The sequence below is a fragment of the Salvelinus namaycush genome, chromosome 4 (assembly GCF_016432855.1).
Source record: "Salvelinus namaycush isolate Seneca chromosome 4, SaNama_1.0, whole genome shotgun sequence".
Taxonomy (NCBI): domain Eukaryota; kingdom Metazoa; phylum Chordata; class Actinopteri; order Salmoniformes; family Salmonidae; genus Salvelinus; species Salvelinus namaycush.
In genome coordinates this window covers 64,257,839-64,279,024 of record NC_052310.1, presented here as the reverse complement: position 1 = coordinate 64,279,024, position 21,186 = coordinate 64,257,839, and the positions used below count along the sequence as shown (strand labels likewise).

At 44.3% G+C, this 21,186-nt stretch overlaps 2 protein-coding genes across 2 annotated transcripts in view; both read left to right on the top strand.

Annotated features, from left to right (window-relative positions):
- Positions 1–3,517: 3,517 nt before the first annotated feature.
- Positions 3,518–10,142, top strand: LOC120045689 (rho GTPase-activating protein 19-like). The gene is made up of 11 exons (XM_038990630.1): positions 3,518–3,707; positions 4,100–4,335; positions 4,465–4,545; positions 5,036–5,245; positions 5,861–6,087; positions 6,274–6,360; positions 6,649–6,714; positions 7,016–7,198; positions 7,593–7,688; positions 7,791–7,904; positions 8,386–10,142. Exons 1-11 carry the CDS (start codon positions 3,667–3,669, stop codon positions 8,440–8,442), a joined length of 1,398 nt encoding a protein of 465 aa, XP_038846558.1. The 5' UTR covers positions 3,518–3,666; the 3' UTR covers positions 8,443–10,142.
- A 2,698-nt stretch (positions 10,143–12,840) lies between these two features.
- The window catches only part of slit1a (slit homolog 1a (Drosophila)), a 145,032-nt gene continuing 136,686 nt past the window's right edge, over positions 12,841–21,186 (top strand). The window contains exon 1 of the mRNA XM_038992182.1: positions 12,841–13,361. Coding sequence (XP_038848110.1) covers positions 13,159–13,361 — 203 coding nt within the window. The 5' untranslated portion in view covers positions 12,841–13,158. The remainder of the gene's footprint in view (positions 13,362–21,186) is intronic.

The window sequence follows — 21,186 nt, the reverse complement described above, 5'->3', positions numbered from 1 at the left end:
CAGTAGAGGCGAAAGTTGAGAGCCGCGCGTCCTCCGAAACACAACCCAGCCAAGCCGTACTGCTTCTTGACACAATGCCCGCTTAACCCGGAAGCCCTCCGCACCAATGCGTCGGAGGAAACACCTGGCGACCATGTCAGCGTGCATTGTGCCTGGCCCGTCACAGGAGTTGCTAGAGCGCGATGGGACAAGAACATCCCTGCCGGCCAAACCCTCCCCTAACCCGGACGATGCTGGGCCAATTGTGCGCCGCCTCATGGGTCTCCCAGTTGCGGCCGGCTGCGACAGAGCTTGGACTCGAACCAGGATCTCTAGTGGGACAGCTAGCATTGTGATGAAGTGCCTTAGACCACTGCGCCACTCGGGAGGCTGACAGACTATTTTTACACGCTTCAGCACTCGCCAGTCCCGTTCTGTGAGCTTGTGTGGCCTACCACTTTGCGGCTGAGCCGTTGTTGTTTCTAGACGCTTCCACTTCACAATAACAGCACTTACAGTTGACCAGGGCACAGCCATGCTGTGTGAACTGACTTGTTGGAAAGGTGGCATCCTATGATGGTGCCACGTTGAAAGTCACTTCAGTAAGGCCATTCTACTGCCAATATTTGTCTATGGAGATTGCATGGCTGTGTGCTCACTTTTATACACCTGTCAGCAACGGGTGTGGCTAAAATAGCCGAATCCACTAATTTGAAGGGGTGTCCACATACTTCTGTATTTATAGTGTATAATCAAACACTGTGGTAAACAAAGCTTCTGGCAGTTTCTGAAGCCAATGTGCCATGTTGAATATATTTTCTTACAATGAATTTCGCTCTAGCATTTGAACAGTTTTGGTTATAAGCTATTATGACCCCATTTCTGAAACCTAAGACTCTCTTGAGCATGGATGTGCTTTCTGTTCCCCTCTGATGATCACAGGCCGTGTTAGAAGGGAGTGTCAAACAAAAAACGCAATTCGGCCCTAATAAGAATATAATTTGCCCTCAGAAAACCCTCAATTCGTCGGGGCATGGACTCTACAAGGTGTCGAATGCGTTCCACAGTGATGCTGGCCCATGTTGACTCCAATGCTTCCCACAGTTTTGTCAAGTTGGCTGGATGTCCTTGGGTTGTGGACCATTCTTGATACACACGGCAGGGAAACTGTTGTGTGAAAAACCCAGCAGCGTTGCAGTTCTTGACACATACCGGTGCACCTAGCACCTACCTATTCTAAGGCAATTAAATATTGTGTTGCCCATTCAGCCTCTGAATGGCACACATACACAATCCATGAACTTCTGTTATGAGTGTGGGAACTTACTGCCTCTACCAAGCTGCAGGAGACAGTCTTCTGTTCCTGCTGTGAGGAATGGAAGAGGAAAGAGAGGAAGAATGCATCAAAGAGAATGAGGAAGGCAGAGGTTGAGGTTGAATTTCATGACGAGTGATTTCTGGGGTAGTGTTAAGTGCGGAGGTGGAGGCATTGAAGTTGAAGATTCCCAGTGTTTGTGACGCCTGCCATTTGGTGCGACGCAGACCTGGTAGTGAGCGTGGGGAAGTGAAGGAGTCACTGTCAGTCTTTAGACAACGAAGTCATGTTAGGATATATTAAGTTATCCTGTTAGAGTTTTTGTGCCGAACCCACTGCAGTGTTTCAGGTTCCACCTGTATGGTCATTTTGCAGTAGTGTGTAGGATGGACATTCCAAGATGTGATAGTGTGCAGGAGGGCATGGGACAGATGAATGTGAGGTTTTGGTGGGAAAATTTGTGTGTGTCAACTGTAGGAGTGCCCATGTAGCTGGGGATAGGAAGTGTGCGTTGTGAGAGAGGCAGGTTGAGGTGGTCAGAGTAGTACAGAAGTTGTCATATGCTAAGGAAGTGAAGAAAATACAGGAGGATGGGTTAAGGGTGAGGGATCCTGAGAGGATGACCTTGAATAGTAGATCTGTGTAGCACAGAGGGATAGGTCAACAAGTGATATATGCTTCAGTAAGGTTGTATTCTGGGTGTTCATACAGTGCATTCGGAAAATATTCAGACCGCTTGACTTTTTCCACATTTTGTTACGTTACAGTCTTATTCTAAAATGTATTAAATTGTTTTTTCCCTCAATATCCCATAATGACAAAGCATAAACAGGTCTTTATAAATTTTTGAAAATGTATTAAAAATTAATACAAAATAATATCACATTTACATAAGTATTCAGACCCTTTACTTTGTCGAAGCACCTTAGGCAGCGATTACAGCCTCGAGTTTTCTTGTGTATGACGCTACAAGCTTGGAACACCTGTATTTGGGGAGTTTCTCCCTTCTCTGCATATCCTCTCAAGCTCTCTCAACTTGGATGGGGAGCGTCGCTGCACAGCCATTTTCAGGTCTCTCCAGAGATGTTCGAATGGGTTCAAGTCCGGGCTCTGGCTGGGCCACTCAAGGACATTCAGAGACTTGTCCCGAAGCCACTCCTGTGTTGTCTTGGCTGTGTGCTTTGGGTCGTTGTCCTTTTGGAAGGTGAACCTTCACCCCAGTCTGAGGTCCTGAGCGCTCTGGAACAGGTTTTCATCAAGGATCTCTCTGTACTTTGCTCTGTTCATCTTTCCCTTGATCCTGACTAGTCTCCCAGTCCCTGCTGCTGAAAAACATCCCCACAGCATGATGCTGCCACCACCATGCTTCACCATAGGGATGGTGCCAGGTTTCCTCCATACGTGACGCTTGGCATTCAGGCCAAAGAGTTCAATCTTGGTTTCATCAGACCAGAGAATCTTGTTTCTCATGGGCTGAGAGTCAGTGGAGGCAGTGGATGCAGTGGAGGCTGGTGAGGGGAGCTATAGGGGGACAGGCTCATTGTAAATGCTGAAATGGAATAAATGGAACTAAGTGAAACGTGGTTTCCATATGTTTGCTGTGTTTGATACCGTTCCATTTATTCCTCCTATAGCTCCTCCCACCAGCCTCCTCTGTTTAGGTGGTAGGGTAAAAATATATATATTTCATTGTGTGGATCAAAATATAATGGATTTATACCCCAGTCTAGTTGGTGGCGGTAATGCAACATACATTGGATGCCGTTAAACCTCACCGAAGAAGGTTTGAGTCCAGTGGTAGCAAAGATATTTCTAACTAACCCAAGAAAGTTAATCTGTGTTGTTTACAGTGGAAGCAAATGAAGCATAGTGGGCAGAACAAGCAAGGAGGTGGGTAAAGCGAAGCACGAATTATCAAGATCCTATTGGCGCGTGGTAGCATGTATTTGCATATTTCTATTAAGGAACGCCTCCTCTGTGAAGTGCGTGTGTACACAAACTCATTTCGACCGTGCACTCCTAAACAAAGCAATTTAAAAAATCATTTGGGAAAAAGTGTTTCAACCTTAGTGCACTGTGTTCGTAACACATTTTAGTTTTGGGAACAGAAAAATGTATTGAGATCAGATGTTTCATCGATGAGAAAATTAGCAGAACGTTTGACCAGTTTAGCCTACTTCCATCCTTTCCAACGACCCGCGACTGGACTTCCTCTCACTACCATGTTTGGTGGTGCAAAAAAAATTCTTAACAGAGGCTTCAGATTTATGGCCCTTGTGAGGTGTCTGGGTTACCCCTTCAGTATGTGGTGCTGATGGTAGTTTCAACATCCAAGGAGGCGGGGCAAGGAATGGAACAGCGGAAGATTCAAAATGGACATGGCGGCCGAAAAAGAACCCAACGAAAACAAAAGGTAGGCATATCATCAAACAATTGTGACCGCCAAACAGTTTGCACTGTTCATGATAACATAATTACACTCATTATGTGGACATTACTGTTGCTATCGCTCAGATACGCCTAATGTTACTCAACCAGCTGGAGAGCTAGATTGTAATAGCAACTAGCTAGCTAACTTCCCTAGCCATTGTAGCTACGTTCGTTACTATCCAGATGCATACTTGATCGTTATAATGGGTTTTCAAATTGGTATTTCCAAGACTTAGTTGATTGTTGGCTCTTTAACAAAGCGGGTCTGAACATTCTTTTTAGGTAACATTAAGTAGTTAATTAGCTACTAAACAATAACAACCAGACTATTTGTCTCCACTCTCTCCCCTCCCACCCCGGGTGGGCCGTGTACAGTGTAGTGAACTCTCAGGACCCTGCACCCCAGCCGGTCATCTTCAACCCAGAATTCTTTGTGGAGCGTCTGAAACATGAGCGTCCCCAGGTGTTCACAGAGCTGGTCCTCAGTAACATCACCAGGCTCATAGACCTGCCAGGGGATGAGTTTGCCCAGCTTACAGGAGAGGCAGACCCCAGACTGCCCACAGCACACACAGGCTTCCTACGCTCTCTCAACTTCCTCAAACGCAAAGGTGAATTTACCGTAATGTTGTGTACTCTACACACACACACACTGAGGTCTTTGTGTGGTTTGCAGTCTGTGCATTTCAAATGTCCTGTTCTGTCCATTCACTACAAACCTTTTTTGTGGTGATTTCCAGATAAAGGAGTGGTGTTTGGTGCTCCTCTGACGGAGGAGGGCATAGCACAGATCCACCAGCTGATTGAATACCTCAGCAAGAGTGAGTTCTACAGTTATTCCATCTTTACAAGCTCACCTTTCAGCCTGCATCTAGAAAGAAACATAGCATTTGCTTTCTCAACGTTTTGTAGAAGTGTTCTAATTTTACCAGTTCATGTCCTATTTCTGTCCTCAAAATCCTGGCTGGAGCACCTAATAGGCGTTCTGTGCGTTAGTTTCTGTCCCAGTCTGTCTAGTGTTAATATCTAGTCTTTAAGTCTGAGCGCTGAATGAGTGGGTAGGTATGAGCTCATGGTCTATTTCCTGCTCGAGTGCTGTCATCGTCTGAAAGTGGACACTGGGATAGAGCAGGGGAGTCAATAATTAATCTGAAAACACTTTACTCTCTCCTTTTTTCTGTTTCTGTCTGTTCTCTCTATTTTGCATTTCTCTGTTTGCCTCCCCATTCACTCGCCACTGCTTCTCTCACTCTCATACACCTAATTATCTCTTCCCCTTCTCTCTATCCATCTGTAATCCCTCTCTCTCAGACCTCCATGTGGAGGGGTTGTTCCGTGTGCCAGGCCACAGCCTGCGGCAGGCGGCCCTACGAGAGATGTTGAACGCCGGGACAGAGATAGACCTGGAGACTGGGGACTTCCATCCTAATGATGCTGCCACCCTGCTTAAAGCTTTCCTAGGAGAGCTGCCTGAACCCCTACTCACACACAGACACTACCACGCCTATCTGAAGATAGCAGGTAACACACACAACAAGCCATATAACCTAAATATACACGGAGTACACCCCCTTGCCCTCAGAACAGCCTTAATTTGTTTGGGCAAGGACTCTACAAGGTGTCGAAAGCATTCCACAGGAATGGGTCAATGTTGACTCCAATGCTTCCCACGGTTGTTTCAAGTTGGCTGGGTGTCCTTTGGGTGGGGGACCATTCTTGATAAACACAGGAAACTGTTGAGAGTGGAAAAACCAAGCTGCGTTGCAGTTCTTCACACAGACCGGTGTGTCTGGTACCTATTACCATACCCAGTTCAAAGGCACTTAAATCTTTTGTCTTGCCCATTTAACCTCTGAATGGCACACATGCACAATCCATGTCTCAATTGTCTCAATGTTTAAAAATCTTCTTTAACCTGTCTCCTCCTCTTCATCTACACTGATTTGAAGTGGATTTAACAAGTGACATCAATAAGGGGTCATAGCTTTCACCTGGATTCACCTGGTCACCTGTCATGGAAAGAGCAGGTGTCCTTAATGTTTTGTATGCTCAGTGTAAGTGTTAAATTTAAAACTATTTGTGGATGCAAGTCTGCCAAATAACCAAAAGTTATGAAAATAATATGGATATCTCCAGAGCTGACCCAGTTTGATGAGAAGGGGAACAAGACTTCAGTACCGGATAAGGAGCGTCAGATCGAGGCCTTCCAGCTGCTGTTCATGCTGCTGCCTCCAGCCAACCACAGTCTGCTCAAACTGCTCTTGGACCTGCTCTACCACACCGCTCGCAACCAGCACAACAACAAGATGTCTGCCATCAACCTGGCCACCATGGTGGCTCCACACATCATCTGGCCCAAACACGTACGTCTAGTTCAAACCAAAGTTTATTGGTTGCGTACACAGTTTAGCAGATGTTACTAGCTCTTAACAATGGAGTAAAATGTCAAACAAAACAATCCCTTTCTCTCTCCCTCCCCCTCACCATTCCTCTCTCCCATTAGTTGATTATTGTTGTCTTTACTCATTAGTGTTGTGTGTCTTTTCCAGGTGCAAGCCAGTGACCTCCAGGGGAACATTAAGAAGCTAAACAACGCAGTGGCTTTCCTCATCAAGCACTCACAGAAACTCTTCAGGGTGAAAATTGACTGGCTAGCATTCATTCTCCAGTAGCCATTTGTAATCAATATCCCTATTCATTACCCTCCCCTCTGTCGCACTCAATCCTCTGCTTTCTGGAACAATAACTGGCTGGGGATTTTCACCTGAGTCAATACTGTCTGTCTGCATCAGTCAATCATTTCACATGTCAATCACAGTTTGGTATAGTTTGGTCAACTGAAACCTGTGAGTTTAGTGTGTCTAAATAAGTCTTGTTCGTCTAAAAAATGACAAAGGTGGTAATTTTGTGTGTTTTTACTCAAGGCTCCTGTGTATGTCAAAGAACACGCCCACATGCATTTTAAAGGATCAACCACCTCCCAGTTTACGGTGAGTACACTACAGAAACTCCCAGTTTACGGTGAGTACACTACAGAAACTCCCAGTTTACGGTGAGTACACTACAGAAACTCCCAGTTTACGGTGAGTACACTACAGAAACTCCCAGTTTATGGTGAGTACACTACAGAAACTCCCAGTTTACGGTGAGTACACTACAGAAACTCTGTCTAGTTGATTTCGATCACTATTTGACTGTGTCGGGCGACCTAAATCGATCATGTCTTCTATCAGGGAATATCTCAAACTCAGCAAAGACCTGTTATCAATTCACTCATCTCCTCTCTACCAGGATGGCCTGGCTCTATGTGGTGGGGGTGCACACCCCTCCCCCTCTAAGAGGGCTGGTGAGGCTGTGACGTGTACAGACGGGACCACCAGCAGTAACACACACACTGAGCTGGCCCTCAGAGAGCTTTACCAACAGGTCAGCAGCATGCCTGAGTCTGCCAAGAAGAAGAAACTCATCAGACAGGTGGGACATACACACGCCTACACCTGTATTTGCGGAATGTGCAGAAATAATGAGTGTTTGTCCAAAAGGGTGGCAGGTAGCCTAGCGGTTAAGAGCGTTGGGCCAGTAACCGAGAGGTCGCTGGGTCAATTCCCTGAGCCGACTAGGTGAAAAATCTGCCAACGTGCCCTTGAGCAAGGCACTGAATTCTAATTGTTCCACGGTCGCCGTCAATAATGTCTGATCGCTGGCCGTAACCACACTCTCAGAAGGTTTCTCGGGAGTGGAATATGCAAAAAAAAACATATTTCACATGCATATAATACACATTTGTGAAATAGGACAAATGTAAGGACCCACCTAATTATTATCATCATTATTATTAAGACTTTCGCTGTTTTTGTGTGTGGTGTAGTTTGCTAAGCAGGTCCCTGGGACGCCATTGAGTGACCAACAGACACTGTACTCGCATAGGAAACATCGCCGCTCACGCTCCTTTGGAGGAATCAGGGTATCATCAATTATTTAAAATAATAGCTAAATGTTCTGTCAATCCCAGGAAGATGTTAGACAGGATGTGTGATTTTGGAAGCTATGTTTGTGTGTGTACCAGAGGAGAGCGTTAGGTACCCAGGGCCCGGTGGAGACGGCTAGCAGTAGCCTGGTGACTCCAGGATCCAGCAGCTCAGCAGACAGACAGGAGAAGGAGGACAGCAGCTTTGGATGGGTAAGTACTATACACCACTCCATAGCTGAGTCACTGTATGTGTGCGTAATAGGAGCGTTATAGTGAAGTGTTACTTTGTCTCAGGTTCAAACCAAACAAATGAAACTGTCTGTTTGCCTGGTGAGCAGCATGATTCACAGCTATAAACCTGTCACCAGTGGGTGACTGCGTCGTTCTCCCCATTACTAATATGATAATAATGGTAGAATATGGTCATAATATGGTAATTTAGAGTGACATATATATGCAACCCACAGCCCTGGTGAGCCAGTTAAACCATGACTACTGCATTGTGGTATGGATGGAGTGTCTTACTGTTAGCTCACCAACCAGTGGCTAACCACAGGGCAAACTCCCTCTCTCAACTCTCCCCAATGGGGTTTATTTGAGTGACATTGACGGATGGGTTTGGCGCCAAGGTTAAGTAGAACGGACATAACTCTGAAATACATTATGTTGTTCTCTCTCTTTTCTCTCTCAGGATTCCTCGTCTCTTAAAAGGATGTGCTTCTCGCCAACGCAGGAGACGTCGGTCTAGCAGTCATCTCATCCACAACTTTCTCCTCTCACTCTCAAAACCATTTCTCTAACTTGGTTTTTAAATGAATCTTTTAACTAACAGGGAGACGCCCTGAGATAGTTAAACAGTCAAGTCATTTACAAGCCAAGTATTGTGTTGTCTTAAAAGCAGTAGAACCATGCTTGGCCAGTGATCATGTGTTGTCTTAAAAGCAGTAGAACCATGCTTGGCCAGTGATCATGTGTTGTCTTAAAAGCAGTAGAACCATGCTTGGCCAGTGATCATGTGTTGTCTTAAAAGCAGTAGAACCATGCTTGGCCAGTGATCATGTGTTGTCTTAAAAGCAGTAGAACCATGCTTGGCCAGTGATCATGTGTTGTCTTAAAAGCAGTAGAACCATGCTTGGCCAGTGAATAATGTGTTGTCTTAAAAGCAGTAGAACCATGCTTGGCCAGTGATCATGTGTTGTCTTAAAAGCAGTAGAACCATGCTTGGCCAGTGATCATGTGTTGTCTCTTCCTTGTTCTGTTTGGAAAGAGACAACACATGTACACCTTGGTCATTCTGGTCAAGTAGGAGTTAGAATGACTAGAAAAACCAGTGAGAACCAAATTAAAACCCACATTTCTGTGGTTTGTGTTTTGAGTTAGTTACTACTGTGTAGAGCATGCCATGTGGACAAACGTTGTCTCAGGTAGGTAGAAGTAAGCTGGATCTATAGGGAGTTTGCACTGGTTTGTAGTAAATTACAAAGGATGGTAAAATTCTGATTGACTACACGTTTAAGCTAAGCAAAGTGTTTTGAGTGCCTTAAATTATATTAGCAAAGTAGTAAAGTTAATGTGTGATGCATTATATTGAATCTTTATTTAAGCCTGTAAGTTCCATTGAGATAGTTTGTGGAGGCAGTAGCATTGTCTAAAATGTTCAGACTGAGCAGAGATGAGTGTGAAAGAAAGATGGAGGGAGAGATGAGTGAGAGTAAAGTCTTGGAACATGGTATGTAGGGCTATGACTGGTTTTCCTGGTCTGGTCATGTGTTAAGGAAAACCTAGTAGACGTGAATGAGACCGTAGTAGCTAATGGTCTGTTGTTATTACAACTGGTGTGAACTCACTGTTGCTTTGTTTGGGAGTGTTTCTTTAGCCACGGTCTTAATCTGTCAACACTGTGATTATTATTTTCTCTATTTAAATACTTTTTTCATTTTTACTGTGTTTTTGTATTTTTTTCTTTTTCCTGAGACTACAGCCAAAATGTGTATTAATGGCCCCTTTTTTTTAATCCGCTTATGTTTTATGCAATATCTATGTCCTTCTTTTTGATACTGTTACAGAAATGTTTTTCTATGCAATCTGTTACAATATTTGTTATTTAATATCAAATGTTTTTATCCATGGTATAGGCCTATCTGCATTGGTTCTGTTTATAGCTATTTTCAAAACCAGTCAGACATTGAGTGCTGAATCCTGACAAGATTCAACCATATCTTCACACAAATCCTCTACCAACATACATTTTTTTTTTTTTACGGAAATATTGAATAACTTACATCTGTTTAACGATTTCCTTTTTCTAGTGGCAACATTAACTTTACATTTCAGTGTCAGTGGCATTTCCATTCTACTGATCTGACTATTGAGCATCAGAATTCTCTGTCAAACTGTTTCAATGTGAATGTGTCATTATTGGCACTACTGTGAAGCTATGCAACAAACTGCCATTAAAATACAATGAAACAAACATCTTTATTTCCTTTGTGGTAAAATTATTTATTTAACTAGGCAAGTCAGTTAAGAACACATTTTTATTTACAATGACGGCCAAACCCTCCCCTAACCTGGACGACGCTGGGCCAACTGTGCGCCGCCCTGTGGGACTCCCGATCACGGCCGGTTGTGATACAGCTCGGGATCGCAACATGGTCTGTAGTGACGCCACTCGGGAGCTCTTATTGGTTGTGTGAAATATTGATAATCAACAGCGGCGCTACTGGGAAGCTATGCAACAAACCGCTGTTAAAAGACAATGAAACAAACATCTTTATTTCCTTTGTGGTAAAATGTGTTATTGGTTGTGTGAAATATTGATAACAGAGGCGATGTTTTAAACTGAGAATGTCATGCTGAAGATTGACCGTGAATGAAGATTTAATAACATGGCAAGGTTTTATTTAATGTACATGTTTGAATATTTAAGTAATTCACAGCTATTTAGTGAATATTTAGTTCTCTTTGGTTTTGTCTGCAAAACTGCCTGGAACTAGTGACCGGTCTGCAGTGACCGAGTGCAGTTTAGTTTTTAACCACAAGATGGAGGACTTGAGATGCAAATGCTCAGCCTTTTGTAAAGATGCCCTGAAATCAGTAGAAGTTTAGTGTTATCTTTTCTCACAATTATTTTTCAGCTTGGAAACATGGAGAATTGTTTTTTAACTCTGTCTCTACTTTGTTATAACTGAGATGTTCAGAAAAAGTGAATATACATTGCAGTAAGAGTTTTTATCTTGTCCCTGGTAGTTTATGAAAGTGTGATATCATACACTTTCCTTACATTTTAATTTAGACTTTTGCTCCTGGAATGTATCTATTTTTGTCTGCAGTTTACTTTTCTCCTGGACATTTTGTGAGTAAGGAGAGGGTTATGAAAGAAAGAGGGACAAGGAACTGAAGTTATCCACAATGCAGGTGGTTGGAATGTGTGAGTCATGATTGTGTTGTTGCATGTTTGCTATTAGAAGTATACGCTGTGCACCTGTGTGTGTGCACATGCCGCTTAATGTGTGTGTGTCGTGTATATGTTGTACACAGGTTTTACAAACCTCCAGCAGGGGACTTCTGCCACTCTCAGGTCCTGTAAATACACAACAGGACAGCAGTGACCATGCTGGAAATACCAATGGTCACTACTGTATGTAGTTACCAGGTCAAACTCGGGTTTTATTTAGAATGTGTTCTCCACACAGTTTGGCCCATTCTCAGTCAGACACACATCCATGCCAAACTTTGGTTTTAGAAGTGGGGGAGACATAACTTATTATTTTTATCCAGTCTGAGAAACACTCCAAACAGCCTACATGACCACTCGGAGGCAAACCATTGCCTCATTTTGTCATTCCAATCACATTCCAATGATAAAACTGTGGGGGACCAAAATACAATTTTAGTATGTGGGTTGGACATGTCCCCAGTGAAAGTTGCGTCCCTGATACATAGTAGTGTTTAAGAATAATTTAAAAACTTCACACAACTCTTCTATTTTCTCCATTTGGTAAACTCTAGTTACTACTAAATTACTTCACAATTACTACACAAACAAAAGAGACATGCGCCTGAGCCTTGCAGTTGACTTATTTTATTTCCTACATGAGTTGTGGTACTGTCTGCTGTTTGCTAGTTCTCCGCTTAAGTGCAAATTGGTGTCGTCCCTTCCCACATCTAGGACAAACAGAGAGGTGTGTGAGTGTATTCCATTCACAGCTCTAAGAGAGTGGAGGGACAGGGAGACACGCCCTAAACACCACCCTCTCCCCTGTGTTCAGGACCCATGTTAGGAAGATCTATACACCACTGACACTTTTACTGGGCCAGATGGATCACTCTCTCTCTACTACGTGTGTCTGGCGGGGCCTAGGAAGGACGGAACACACTTCTCTTTTGGTTTGTACAGTACCTCATCTCCATCAGTCTCTCTCTTTTTCTCCTCCTTTTTTCTTTGTCAGCCAGAGATTGGGCTTCCAGGGTTCTTCAGGTTCTGTTGTAGTGTTTTTACATTGGGATGGTTCCACCACAGTGCATGCAGGAAGAGATGAAGTGGAGGGTCTGACACAGTCAGCTGTGCAGAGCCGGAGCACAGAGGTCTTTATTTCATTGTGTGGAGAGAGGTTGGAGACTAACCTCCTCCTAGCCACCACTGAGGACTTCAACAGTACTAATGTCCAAGTCCTTATATTACGTGGTCATATATGTATTTATACACACACATACGTACACGTACACAGCCCTTTGTGATACTGGGGACAGGGGTTGAACAGTGTCACACAAGTTACTGCTCTCTGCTCTATACGGGCTGCCTGGAGGCAAGCCTGGGAGAGAATGAAACAGAGAATAAAGGCCAGAGAGAGAGTTGTGAGGGTGAGAATAAGAGAGAAAATGAGGGACTAAAAGACAGATTGAGAGAGAATGAGAGAGTTCAGGCAGGGTTCTGTGGGGGGGGGGGGGGGGGGTGGTGTTGTGTGAGGAGGGAAGGAGGAGGGGGAGGGGTGGAGTCAGGGGTCTGCTATTTGTAGCTCCTTGTGATGGATGACTGCTGTGTGTGTAGGAGAGAGAGATAGGCTTTTCTTCATTCTGCTCTATCCCCATTCCCCCTAGTCAGACAAGCAGAGCAGAGCGGGACAGAGAGAGAGAGAGAAGAGTCGTGAGCGAACGAGTGCAGAACAGAACAACTCCACAAAGAGAAGAGAGAGGTGGATAGTTCCCTTTGCAAGGAAAGAAAGAGAAGAAAATCAAGCCTTTCAGAATACATTACCAACTGAGGACAGGACTTATTTCTAGCCCTGTTTTATGTTGTAACAGTGAGGTTTCTTTCTCATTCTACGAGAGCCTACACACTGATTGTAAAAAACTTGTACTGTGTAGTAGGAATTGGGGTATTTGCAGAGAGAAGGAGAAAGAAAGAGAAAAGGCTTTTTTGGAGCCAGGTTTTGAGAAGCAGGAGGCTGCAGTCGTGGAGATCATGCCCGGTAGAGGAGCTTGTTCTGGGGCAGGCGTGGGGAGGTTGCCTGGGTACTGGGTGTGTGTGCTGGTTCTCTGTGCCCTGGTGACAGGCTATGTCAGCGCGTGCCCTGCCCTGTGTACCTGCAGTGGCACCACGGTGGACTGCCATGGGCTGGGCATCAAAACCATGCCCCGGAATATACCCCGCAACACAGAGAGACTGTAAGTATTTACTTCTGTACCATACCATACCATACCTGTCTGTGTTTGTGTGTCCCCGTCTGTCTGTTTGTCTCTTTACTATATGTGTGTATTTGTCTGTCTGTCTGTCTGTCTGTCTGTCTGTCTGTCTGTCTGTCTGTCTGTCTGTCTGTCTGTCTGTCTGTCTGTCTGTCTGTCTGTCTGTCTGTCTGTCTGTTTGTCTCTTTACTATAAGTGTGTATTTGTCTGTCTGTCTGTTTGTCACTTTACTATATGTGTGTATTTGTCTGTCTGTCTGTTTGTCTCTTTACTATATGTGTGTATTTGTCTGCCTGTCTGTGGTTCTATGTCTCTGTGTGTCTGTTTCTGTGTGTGTGGTGGCGCACATGACTTTGCTGAAACAGAGAGAGAACAATAGCCCTGAGTGGTGTGTGTGTGTGTGTGCGCGTGCATAGCATTCCAGTCAGGTATAAATAGGCATGAGAGACTGGAAAGAGCCGGAGCAGATGTATGCCGTTCATGTGTCCATAATTTACATACCTGCCGTTGTTGTGTGTGTCTACAGGCTCACACATACATGTATACATGTTCACTGCAAAATGTGGAAATGCTCCAGTAATTAGTTTAATATAATTACTACAATTGACTGTTGATCTTCACTATTTCCCCTTTTCTATGCGGCAAAATGTTACTGTGAGATGATTAAATCAGTAAACTTCTAATTGATGTGGTGGTATGGCATATGTATTTATGGTATAAGCTGAATTTCACTACATATTTGCATATTTTTTATTTCAATCTTCTCTATTAAAATGATCCATTGTTAATTTGACTCCCTGTAGACTAGATGTAAATGTTAGCCTACATTCTGTTGGTTTCAGGACACTGTGTTCTCCTGATGATATAGTTAGTTCACTATCTGCAGACTGGATCCTCTCTTTCCCTCTCCTGCACCGGCCCTCCCTCCCTCTTGCAGACCCCCCTTTCCACAAATTGTTAAATCATGTAGAAAATTAAGCAAATCTGCTCCCTAAGTGTGTCCTGCCTGTGAGAAGATCTGCTAGACGTCTTGTACCAGGAAGGAGAAAGTGGAGGGATGATGAGAGAAATGGAAAGAGATTTCTCCTTTTATGGATTTCCTTTTGAAATATTAATCGGTAAATCAGTGGTGAGGAGGAGGAGAGGAGAGGTGAGGGAAATAGATTGTTCTGTTTCAGCTTCTAGAATAGCTCAGATGAATAAAATATGTTGTGGGAATGGAGGAGAGAGAGAGAGGAGAGCAGAGGAGAGAAACACTTGTGTCAGAAGCAGCGTTTGCGTAGCGGGAGCTGACTGCATATTTCATGAACTCCATATTTCATTTCTAAGAACACCTTTTTGTAGCGGATGCATGTGTCAGAGCTGCTTGTGTGTTCACAGACAGAACACACACACACAGACACACACTTGGGACATTTTGTAGGGGGAAACATGATGATTTTGTGGTTTCCTTTTACATGAACAGCCGTATGCACTGAGAGTGTACCGTAGTTAAACTGAAGTGTGTTTTATGTGTTGCAGTTAGTTTATGCATGTGTAGGTCATGTATACTAGCTGTTATACCTGGGATTTGTAATGTGATTTCATGCTTCAAACCGTCTTGCTAAATAGGATGGATTTCTGTGCCTCTCTAAATGCTTCTGTCTCTGTGTCTGGCAGACTCACTCTTTGACGGTTAGACTTTTAAGTTGTCAGTGTGTGCGTATGCCGTGCAGATTTTATTATTTGGTAGCCAAGCGTTTAAAGCTTTCTGTCAATGCCCGCGCGCGTGTGTGGTGCGTGTGTGTATGTCATGTAGAAGGTTATTGGTCTCCATGAATTGGTTAGTTAACAATATAAACTCTCTGTAATCCAGGGCTGGTATATAGGGTGATTCATCAAGATGATTGAACAAGTCAACCTCCCCCACCCGCTGGTCCGCTGGGTCTGTGTGTGTGGAAACACCGCTAAGGCTGATAATAGTGCAATATTGGTGAGGGGTACTGGGGTAGACAACTACCGGGGCAGAGTACAGGCCTTTACATTGACTTCAGGTGGAGAGAGGGGAAGGTGTGAAGGAGGTTAGAGGGACACAGCCTGTCTGGACAAGCTTTATTGGCCAATCCTGGACTGCTGGGGCGATTTGGGGGGAAAGTGTGTGTGAACGATGTGTGTTGGTCGGTGGACCGTAAGTATGTATGTGTGTGGGATTTGGGGGAGGTCTTGACACTGACTGCAGTTTCCCATTTACACTTGTCACTGTGGGTTTGGATCAGCCCTGACCTCTGACCTCCACAGACTGTATCTCAGCTTAGCTCCAGGTGTTAAAATCACACCACGCTACACACACACCTTCTCCTGCCGTGGCTAGGATGTCTTCAGCCTTAGTCCAACTCACAAACAAACCTCTCTGCATCACTCATACTTAAACTATGCCATGAATTGGTTTGTATAGGCCTGATGCAATTCAACAGGTATTTAAACATGACATATTTTGGTACACACGCATAAACACACATATCCCACAAGTTTCACATGGCCGTCCCTAGCTTGCATCTTTTTCTCTATTACCATCTCTTCTTATCTGTGTTATCTCTCTAATGGATCTATTGATCCAGCTATGGCTGCTGGACAGCTCTGATAACACTGTGGACTATCTGTGTGGAGTGGCAATGAGCTGATAATGGGATTGGAATGACTGGGCTGGCCTCGTTCATCCTCTCTACAGCAGAATACAGCTCTCCAGCCACCTCAGGGTCAGACTCATCGCAGTGTTGTCTCTCTTATTTACAATGTGTGCTTTGTCCTATATTTTATTTTTAATCCCAGCCCCCTCAGGAGGCCTTTTGCCTTTTGGTAGGCCGTCATTGTAAATACAAATTTGTTCTTAACTGACTTGCCTATTTTTTATTTTTAACTAGGCAAGTCAGTTAATTAAGAACAAATTCTTATTTACAATGACGGCCTACCCCGACCAAACCCGGACGACACTGGGCCAATTATGCGCCACCCTATGGGACTCCCAATCACGGCCGGATGTGATACAGCCTGGAATCGAACCAGGGACTGCAGTGACGCCTCTTGCACTGAGATGCAGCGCCTTAGACCGCTGTGCCACTCGGGAGCCTGTGTTGGGCCAAGTTAAATAAAAATAAATGAAAAAACGATGTGTATTTCTGGCTGGTGTGTGTGTGTCTGAAGGGTAGTGTTAGTAGAAGATTATCTTTATGCCAGAGAATGCCCTGCTCTGAGATACGGTAGGGTGTTGGACTCACCCCAGACAAGCCTGGGCTCCATGTGCATTCGTTGTCTACAGTCTGTCTGACTGTCTGTCTGTCTGTCTGTCTGTCTGTCTGTATGTATGTGATGGTGTATGTGTGTATATGTACAGTACCAGTCAAAAGTTTACATTTTTTATTACAATTTTCTACATTGTAGAATAATAGTGAAGACATCAAAACTATGAAATAACACATATGGAATAATGAAGTAACCAAAAAAGTCTTAAACAAATGGATATATTTGAGATTCTTCAAAGTAGCCACCCTTTGCCTTGATGACAGCTTTGCACACTTGGCATTCTCTCAACCAGCTTCACCTGGAATGCTTTTCCAACAGTCTTGAAGGAGTTTCCACATATGATGAGCACTTGTGTGCTGCTTTTCCTTCACTCTACGGTCCAACTCATACCAAACCATCTCAATTGGGTTGAGGTCGGGTGATTGTGGAGGCCAGGTCATCTGATGCAGTACTCCATCACTCTCCTTCTTGGCCAAATATCCCCTACACAGCCTAGAGGTGTGTTGGGTCATTGTCCTGTTGAAAAACAAATGATATTCCCACTAAGTGCAAACCAGATGGGATGGTGTATCGTTGCAGAATGCTGTGGTAACCATGCTGGTTAAGTGTGCCTTGAATTCTAAATAAATCACAGACAGTGTCACCAGCAAAGCACACCCACACCATCCCACCTCCTCCTCCATGCTTCACGGAGGGAACTTCACATGCGGAGATCATCCGTTCACCTACTCTGCGTCTCACAAAGACATGGCGGTTGTAACCAAACATCTCAAATTTGGACTCATCAGACCAAAGGACAGATTTCCACCAGTCTAATGTCCATTGCTCGTGTTTGTTGGCCCAAGCAAGTCTCTTCTTCTTATTGGTGTCCTTTAGTAGTGGTTTATTTGCAGCAATTCAACCATGAAGCTCTGATTCATGCAGTCTCCTCTGAACAGTCTCCTCTGAACAGATATGTCTGTTACTTGAACTCTGTGAAGCATTTATTTGAGCTGCAATTTCTGAGGCTGGTAACTCTAATGAACTTATCCTCTGCAGCAGAGGTCTTTCTTTCCTGTGGCGGCCCTCATGAGAGCCAGTTTCATCATAGCGCTTGATGGTTTTTGCGACTGCACTTCAAGAAACGTTCAAAGTTCTTGACATTTTCCGGATTGACTGACCTTCATGTCTTAAAGTAATGGACTGTCGTTTTTCTTATTTGAGCTGTTCTTGACGTAATTTTTACCAAATAGGGCTCTCTTCTGTATACCACCCCTACATTGTCACAACACAACTGATAGGCTCAAACACATTAACAGGGAAAGAAAAATGATTCCATAAATAACTTTAACTAGACACACATGTTAATTATAATGCATACCTCATGAAGCTGGTTGAGAGAATGCCAAGTGTGTGCAAAGCTGTCATCAAGGCAAAGGGTGGCTCCTTTGAAGAATCTCAAATATAAAATATATTTTGATTTGTTTAACACTTTTTTGGTTACTATGTCATTCCATGTGTTATTTCATAGTTTTGATGTCTTCACTATTATTCTACAATGTAGAAAATTGTAAAAAATAAAGAAAAACCCTTGAATGAGTAGGTGTGTCCAAACTTTTGACTGGTACTGTGTGTGTGTATATGAGTATGTACTTGTGTGAGATAATAAAGAATGGAATAGATAGATTCATGTGGGGGAGCTTGGAGGCTTTGATGGCCAGGTTTTTTCCAAGGCTGTGCCAGTGTGTGTGTGTGCACATTCATGCATGTTTGTGTGTGCCAGGGGATGCCTGCAGTGTTTTTGGCACCACCCCACAGCCGGTATAAGTGACAGTTCTCTGCTCATCTGATCCATAATTTACTCTTGACAAGAGAGAGAGAAAGAGGGAGGGGATAGAGAGAGGGTTCCGGGGAGATGGGGAGGGAGGGAGAGAGAGAGGGTTCCGGGGAGATGGGGAGGGAGGGAGAGAGAGAGGGTTCCGGGGAGATGGGGCGGGAGGGAGACAGGGATGGTATTGTGGATGAGTAACAGAGAGAGTGATAACAGAGAGGAGAGAGTGAGAGAGAGAGAGTGAGAGAGAGAGAGAAAGAGAGAGAGAGAGTGAGAGAGAGAGAGAGAGAGAGAGAGAGAGAGAGGGGGGAATGAAGGATAGATGAGGGTTGGGAGAGGTTGGCAGGGACAGAGGTGTTAATCAGCGATGAAGGGATTACCACCTCCTGACAAAAGAGAGAGAGAGAGAGACATACATCCACCCTCCCAGCCCCATGGCCAAAAAAGCTAATGAATGAATAAATGAGGTTTAGGAGGACAAAAGCAGGTCTTCTCCTGCGGCAGACTGTTCAATCAGGTTTGTATTTTTTACGACACCATTTCTGTCCTAATCTTTCTAGAGAGGAATGCTTAATGTTGGAATGAGGGCCGTTCAGATAATGTTTGTGCTGAAATTACAGGGCTGGAACAAAATGTAGTGCAGTGTGAGTTGTTTTGTTCCCCTGTTTAATTCCTGTGCTGAAACATTGAGAAACCTCTTCTTTTCTCTTCTTGACTTGAAGTGCAGATATGTCAGGTTGGAAAGATTGTTCATCAGTGCAATGGTTCAGTAATGATCCCATCTCTATGGAGAATATTCAGCATGTGTGTGCAGCGTCTTCTCTGCAGGAGAAAATCCTTTGTGTGCATGCAAACGCGCGCACACACACACACACACACACACACACACACACACACACACACACACACACACACACACACACACACACACACACACACACACACACACACACACACACACACACACACACACACACACACACACACACACACACACACACACACACACAGATCAGTCAGTGCCCATCAAAGCCCAACACATTGGTCGACATCTGTCATACAGGACCAGAGCTGTGTGTTCAAAAGATCTTCATAGTTCAAGTAAATATGTAGATTGTGTTTTATCCAAACAGAGGGACTAACGCAGTGCCACATTTTCAGCATGTGGAAATCAAAGTCACAACTCTGGTGTCGATAGTACCCTGCTCCAAATAACTCAGCCATATGAACCATGAGTAAAACCTTAGCTCCTGTCACCATATGTGTGTGTGACTTTGTGAGTGTGTGTGTCCTGTCATGCAGCAGTAAACCATGAAAGACCCTCAAACTGTGAACGTGGTTCTAGTGATAACCGCAAAATCTGTGTGTGTTTGAGTGTGTGTGATGTTTTCTCAGTCTGCTAGTCTCTAACACAGACACTCAATAGCAGATGCTATCTACGTTTTATTACTAACTGTCTATTTGACAATTTTCTCGGCTCATCTCCTCCTTTCCTTCAACCCCTCTCTCTGTCTATATCTCCCTCTCTCTGTCTATATCTCCCTCTCTCTGTCTATATCTCCCTCTCTCTCTATCTCCCTTTATCTTTATCGTGGTGGGATTCTGTTCTCGAGGTTGTTGTGGTAAGAAGGTTTGTGTGTGTTTGTGTATGTGAAGTCCAAAGGAGGATGGTTCTCAGGACAGATGTTTGGGCTAAGCTGATATCTGTTGCTGATGTAGTCAACTTGATACGGGCTTGGCTGCTTAAACTAGATATCGATGTCAATGGGAGGTTTGCAAATTACATTCAGGATTCAGTGTGTGTGTGTGTTTCACATCGTATGCATGGCCTGTGGGAGTGTTTGTGTCAGTGTTGGGGAATATGTACTTCTCCTTATCGGTACTGAGTACCCTGAGGCCTGACCAGACAGACTAAGAACTGTAAATAATCAGGAGGTGAAAACACTCAGACCTTAACCTCCACACACACACACACACACACACACACACACACACACACACACACACACACACACACACACACAAAAAGACCTTCACCTCATCCCTCGCTGAGAGAGAGAGAGAGAGAGAGAGAGAGAGAGAGAGAGAGAGAGAGAGAGAGAGAGAGAGAGAATGAAAGCAGCATTTAAGGGAAACGGGGAGAGAGAGAAACATGACCTCTGCCTGTAGATTGAAGCATTCCAACCTCGTTTCTCTGTTATTCTGGTCTGTGGTCTGGTTTCTCTCTCTCTTTCTCTCTCTCCCCCCTCCCCTCTCTCTCTCTCTCCTTTACTGGGTAGTGTTGGTACAGGCATGTTCTTTAGGATTGTGCTATGTAGGTCAGTGTCTCTCAGCTCTGCAGGCCACACTACACAGATTGTAGTGAATAACAATCCCAAGATGACCTGTCCACTCCCTTGAGAACTCTCTCTCTGTCTGCATATTGCTGATCTCTCTATCGGACAGCTTTCTCTCTCTCTGTATCCCTATGTCTCGCTGTCCTCTTCATCCCTCTCTTTTTTCTCATGTTCCCTCTCTCCTGGCCTGTGACTCTCCTGGCTGCCACCTCCATATGCTGTGGAATCTGGTCATGCTGGCAGTGTGCCACACACTCAACTAGACATCTAGCTACCTGCCTGTAATGCTGTACCTGGAAAGGCCTGATGGAATTTTACAGGGACATTTCATCAACGGAGTTAAACATATAATCAACCCATGGAACTGTAGTTCTTTGAGTTT